The sequence below is a fragment of the Pyrus communis genome, chromosome 6 (assembly GCF_963583255.1).
Source record: "Pyrus communis chromosome 6, drPyrComm1.1, whole genome shotgun sequence".
Lineage (NCBI taxonomy): Eukaryota > Viridiplantae > Streptophyta > Magnoliopsida > Rosales > Rosaceae > Pyrus > Pyrus communis.
In genome coordinates this window covers 11958255-11964254 of record NC_084808.1, presented here as the reverse complement: position 1 = coordinate 11964254, position 6000 = coordinate 11958255, and the positions used below count along the sequence as shown (strand labels likewise).

At 37.0% G+C, this 6000-nt stretch overlaps 1 protein-coding gene across 1 annotated transcript; it reads left to right on the top strand.

Moving 5' to 3' along the window:
* Nucleotides 1–202: 202 nt before the first annotated feature.
* On the top strand, nucleotides 203–5075 carry LOC137738308 (oxysterol-binding protein-related protein 4B-like). The gene is made up of 7 exons (XM_068477946.1): nucleotides 203–345; nucleotides 1992–2150; nucleotides 2364–2609; nucleotides 2771–2867; nucleotides 3494–3779; nucleotides 3986–4088; nucleotides 4775–5075. Exons 1-7 carry the CDS (start codon nucleotides 343–345, stop codon nucleotides 5030–5032), a joined length of 1152 nt encoding a protein of 383 aa, XP_068334047.1. The 5' UTR covers nucleotides 203–342; the 3' UTR covers nucleotides 5033–5075.
* Nucleotides 5076–6000: the final 925 nt, after the last annotated feature.

The window sequence follows — 6000 nt, the reverse complement described above, 5'->3', positions numbered from 1 at the left end:
AATAGGTAATTGGCTAAAATTAAAATTCAAAGAGAAAATTGACAACTGCATGAAAGTTCAGGGAATAAATCAATAAATACCTCTAAAATTTATTACCCCATTGGTCCCAACCACCAATTCCCTTGCGTTGTAGAAAGGAAGGCGCCTACAGCATAAAAACGCCTTTTTCCCAGCATAAAAACAAAACCAGCCAAACAACCGCTCTTCGATTCTTAGTTTCCGCCACTTCTCTCTTTCTCTATTACATTTCATTGAAACAAAAAGCACACACACCTCTCTCTCTCTCTCTCTCTCTCTCTGTTTCTCTCTCTGCCTCGGTTCCCCATCTCTTCAAAGTTTCAAATGGTATGTGAACCTCTCTCTCTCTCTCTCTCTCTCTCTCTCTCTCTCAATGGTTTTATGTGTTTTTGAATGATTGCTTAATTGGTTTTGGATTATTTCATCTGTTCTGTGTACCCAACTCGGAAAAATCAAAGATCAACTCAAACCCAGCAATGGTTTTGCTGGGTTTGTATTGTTCTCTACTTGTCAAAATATGAGCTGTTTACCGGCCGTTGAAACGGCGGTTTTAAGAACGACAAAAGCTGTTTTGATTTTAATACTTGCTGGCTTGCAATTGCAGCATGCCAGCAGCAGGTTCTGTTCACATATAATATTATATCAATATACCCTCTCGTTTTCTATTGGACTCTCAGACTCAGAGCCTTTTACCTTATATGTTTATTAAGTATAACACACACATATATGTATATATTGTTTTGTGTGCCAAGGAAATGAAAATGGCTTTGAATTGTGAATCTCGTGGCATCGTTTTCCTTCCTATTTTTTTAGTGTTTTATGATGCCACTTCTTTTACGTTAAGATAGCTTATGTGGCTTGTAAATGACCGTCTAGTACTACAGTTTCGTGATATTTTTTTTATTTGATTCAGCGATAATTCAGTTTTCGTCTTTCGTATTTGTTTTGTCATCAATTGAAAGTTTCAATTCATTTCTTGTTTTCTATTTCGGGCATTTTTTTTTTCGTGCTTTTTTAAGTACAGCCGGCTTTCTATAAAAGTTCCGGGAAAATTGTTGTACAAAATAAAGTTCTTTTCTTTTCTTTAAAAAGAAGATGAAAAAACTTATTTGCTAAGAAACTTTAAGGTAGTAGTTGTATGCGTAGGGACATTGTAAAACCTTTTTTCTTTTTAGTTTTCCTTTTGAATTATACGCAGTGGCATAGTCATAATTTTCAAATAATGAGTCATAATATCAATAAAAAAAAAAAAACTTCATTGGCCATTCATCGAGCACCTACGAAGCACCTGTCAACATATGTCGAAAGTTTATACCAACATATGTCGACAACTACTATTATTCGTAGAGGCTTGTCTAGGGCTGATGCATGATAGTGTAGAGTAATGTTGAAGATTTCCTAGGCTTTTCAACTAAAGTATTTCATTGAGCACATGATCGCACACAAGAAGAGAGAAAAACCAAAGTATTTCATCGAGCACATGATTGCACAATAGAGTCGCACACAAGAAGTAGGAGGAGGAGGTTGTAATTTAGTTTGCCTTAGCTGTTTATAAGGGTCAAATACAATACACAAAAAAATATACATGGTGTTTTCAAAATTATTGGGGTCAAGGACAACTAATGACCCCACACAGGCTCCGCCACTGATTGTTAAATCTCCGATTTAGTAACCAAAATAACATATTTGTATTGGTCGATGAATCGTGAATTAAACTCTTCTTGTTTGTGGGCGAATCTTTCCAGATCTTTTAGTTAATTTTTCAAATGGTTAGTAATTAGTGACTGGAGACAATGTAAATGTGTCAATTTATGGGCCAGATAGCGTACTCCACTATGTGCTTTTCCAAATAGCCGCTTGTAGTTCGGCTTGGAATCAATTGTACGCATCCAAAAATAGTTTCCTTAAAATGTTGGAATTGCGCGTTTTCAACTTTAAAATCGGCCTCTTGATTTGGTGTAATGGGTGTGCAGGTCAAGGAGGAGGAGGAGAATTCCAGAGTTATTTTCTTGACAAAGCCATTGTCATTAGAAGGGGACTCCGATGTTGATTACAGAGCTCCTAATCTACTTAAACGTGTTCTGAGTCTGTTTAAAAACGTACGGCCAGGATCTGATCTCACACGCTTCCAGGCAAGTCCTCTTCTTTTTGTGGAAAACGTCATACTTTACACTTGGGTTTCTTTAACGTGGACGTTAGAAATAAACTTAAAAAACCAGCTAAAAATACCAACATTTGGATTGACGTACACCAATTCTCTTTTTCTTAACTAATTACAGTAAATTTGGACAAAAGAAGGACCTTTATTGGTAACTGATATTTTTTTACCTCCCTTGCAATTTCAGCTGCCACCGCTGTTTAACATTCCCAAGTCACACCTCCAGTGTTTTGGTGAATCAGTGTACTGCGTTGGTAATGATTTGTTAGGAAGGTGCAACAGAGCGGAGACCCCTCATGACAGGTTCACAGCTGTTGTATCATGGAGCATTTCTACTTTGCGTCCTATGATCTTCGGAATTGTTCCTTACAACCCCATTCTTGGAGAAACCCATCACGTTACAAGGGGGAACCTCAATGTTCTACTTGAGCAGGTACTTGTATTTATTATTCTGCCGAGCTTTGCTCCAATTGATGCTGCCATGATGCCCCAGCTTGAACTAAATGTCACTAACTACCTTGCGAGTGGCGAGTTTGCGGATCTATATGCATGTATTGACTAACGTTATTGCTTTTTTTGGTTGCATGCTTGCAGGTATCACATCATCCACCAGTTACCGCTCTTCGTGCAACTGATGAAAAAGAAAACCTTGAAATGATCTGGTGTCAACATCCTACTCCCAAATTCTATGGTACTCTCTTCTTCGTAAAAATCATAGTGATCATTAATATAAAAGAAGCAATCCTAATCGGGTTTCAAGTTTCAAGTGTCATGTGAGAATATACATATTTCCGACTATTTGTAACATATAATACAGTTAAGTTGCTGCTGCTGATCTTATATCTTCCTTTTCCCTTCTTATACTCCTTGAAAATGAGCTTCTCTTGAGTTGAATGCACATTTTAGATGGAAGTGCCATTCGAGCTACTTTGCGAATCATTCTTAGGTACATTACAGAGGATATGATTTTAGTTTCTATCCTAAACCAGAGATCAGTCTGCAAGGGTTCTTTTATCTTGTCCCTTGACATGTTATTTTTCTTTTGTTATCTAGTAAACTCCTTAACATATTACCCGTACGAGGATGTGTTTATATTTTCGGGTCACGCTAATCTTTTACTTTATACTTGTTGGAAGCTCAAAAACCGTTTAATAGTATTCATCTTGTCAACAACTGTGGACTCATACAATAATAACGAAGATTTCAGTCTCGTCTGAACTTTGCTGCTGTTTATGTTAATTGACTTTTAAGTATTTTTGTCAAATATTCTGTTGTGTTTAAATGTCATATTAATCCTTATCGAGAACCATGATGCAGGTACTTCAGTGGAAACGGAGGTGCATGGAAAACGTCAGTTGAAGCTCTTGAATCATGGAGAAACTTATGAAATGAACTCACCAAAACTCTTGATAAAGTTCCTCCCATTACCTTGGGTTGATTGGGTTGGTGAAAACAGAATCCGGTGTCATGAGACGGGCCTTGAAGCTGAGTTATATTATGGAAGCAATTCATGGATTAGGGGAAATCCTAGAACAATTAAGGGAAGGATCTTTGACTCAACAACATTCGAGCTTCTTTATGAGATACATGGTCAGTGGGATAGGTAATTCAAGGCCTCCTTCTTCTTTCCAAGTGCCGCTATGTAATCTGCATACAGATCGAAAACAGTGGTTTGATTGCATATATATACAAAAATCGATAAATAAATAAAATTAACCAACACAGACTACTTTGAAGTTACACCTTGAAAGTTTACGTAACAATCTGTATCTGTCTAGCTGTAATTCTGGATATTTGATTTCAATGCAGAACTGTCAAAATAAAGGACGTTAGTAGCGGGAAAGAAACCGTTATATACAATGCAAAAGAAGCCATTTCGGGACTGAAAGCTCCGATTGTTACCGATTTGAAGGTAACTAATTTCTGCCTCTCTATCTCTCAACTCTTTAGCTTGGATTGCATTAAGTCAATGTGCCCTACAAAATATGCAGAATGATTGCTCTTCATCCGTTCAAAGTCTTTGCCTTTTTATGTGAGAAATTTGTTTTTGTTTCTTTGAATCTTTTTATCTTCGAAGTCTTTGCCTTACCACATATGAGGTTGTGGAGAGTTGTCCTACATCGGAATATTACGGAAAGCATAGACTTATAGGTTTCGTTTGTTAGACATTGACTTGGATACGAAGATACTCCCCTAAGGGGGTTGGACTTTAGAGATCATCAATTTCTTCCTCCAAAATGCCTTCAATATTGTTAATAATCCCGATCAAGCCAATCCTCATTATCAAACAAGGCCATAAAGAGTTGAGCTACTTCCTCTATCGCCACTTAGTTTCGAGATAAATCCCCAACTTCCTCAATGTTATCATAGCAGGTTCGTCCAAATGTGAAAACCCAACAGCCACACGTGTTCCACATCACCTGATATATGTTGTCCATACGTTTGCCTTCAAATGTGGTCACGCCCGAGATGAAGTGTGAGGATGTGAAAAATTCTCCCACGTCAGACAATTGAGTAATAGTGTAATATATCCATTAGTGAGTTATCAACAATGATTTATTGAAATTTTGGATTACTTATTAAATTTGGAACAATCAGGGGGTTTGGCCGAGTGAATCAGCTGTGATCTGGGGAGTGCTGAGCCAAGCAATTCTTGGGAAGGACTGGAACAAAGCAAGAGAGGCAAAGAAAGCAGTGGAAGAAAAACAGAGGGAGCTGCTGAGAGAGAGGGAAGCAAAAGGTGAAACTTGGGTTCCCAACCATTTTAGAGTCACTCATAGCAAAGAAGGTGGTGGGTGGGACTGCGCACCCATCCAGCAATGGGTGCCACCAGCTCCTATTTCTGTACCCTTGTAACTATTTTCCATCATCATAAAACTTGAAACTTGGCATCTTCTAATTTGTGTGAATTGGGAGATCATGATGTTGTTCCATCTAAGATTTCTCGTTTCGAAGTGTTTATCAAGTGACTGAAAACGTTTTTGGTAAACGTGTTATTGGGTTCTAAAAGCACTTGAAGTGCATTTTTGAAGAATAACCAGTTATTTGCTTCTTGCATGCACTTCAATTGTTTTTTCAAAATGCACTTGCATTTTTACTAATTAAAGATTGATTTCAAAAACATTTGTATAAGAAAAAGTTTTTAATTATTTTAAAAGCATTTCCAAACACATTTGAATAGGTGTTACAATTTGTGTAAATTGATAAAATGGTAGTCCTTTAGAAGGGTCACGCTCAAGTTGCTAATGGTTACAAACTTACCATATGAATTAAATGGCGGTGGGGCTAATGGATACGTTCATTGGATGTCTCCTGCATGTTCTGTTTTGATTCAGAAACATGACAAGAAAAATCATGTCCGTCCACCCGATGGACTGGGACCACCTCCGGATCCCAGCCTGAGGTGTCAGCTGACCAGAAGATCCCAGTCTTTCATTTTCATCTTGCTTTCTTTTGCGTGAGAATTTTTCAACACTTAAATTTATTCCTGACCACATGATCAAAAATGAAAGGATGGGATCTTTTGATTAGAGACTTGGTCTATGGAAAAGCTAGCCTTAAAGTACACCTCAATAATTGACAAAGATCAAATTATTTCTCCCTTCTAAACCTATTATTTTATAGGAGTTTTTCTTAACGAATAATTCATCTTCTACTTTCGAGTAGAACAAAATTTTTATTTCTTTCTTCACCATATTTTGAAAAATAGTGAGTTATCTAATTGAATTCAGTCAAAAGCACCAAGTAGCTTTGGAATTTAAACAAATAAATACATATAATATGCTACTAAAATTATAAGATGAGTACTCAAAAGATCAAAATCT

Coding starts and splice junctions, on each gene's coding strand:
- LOC137738308 (XM_068477946.1), top strand. Junction 2,151..2,363: donor CTGATCTCACACGCTTCCAG/GCAAGTCCTCTT, acceptor TTGCAATTTCAG/CTGCCACCGCTGTTTAACAT. Junction 4,089..4,774: donor CGATTGTTACCGATTTGAAG/GTAACTAATTTC, acceptor TGGAACAATCAG/GGGGTTTGGCCGAGTGAATC.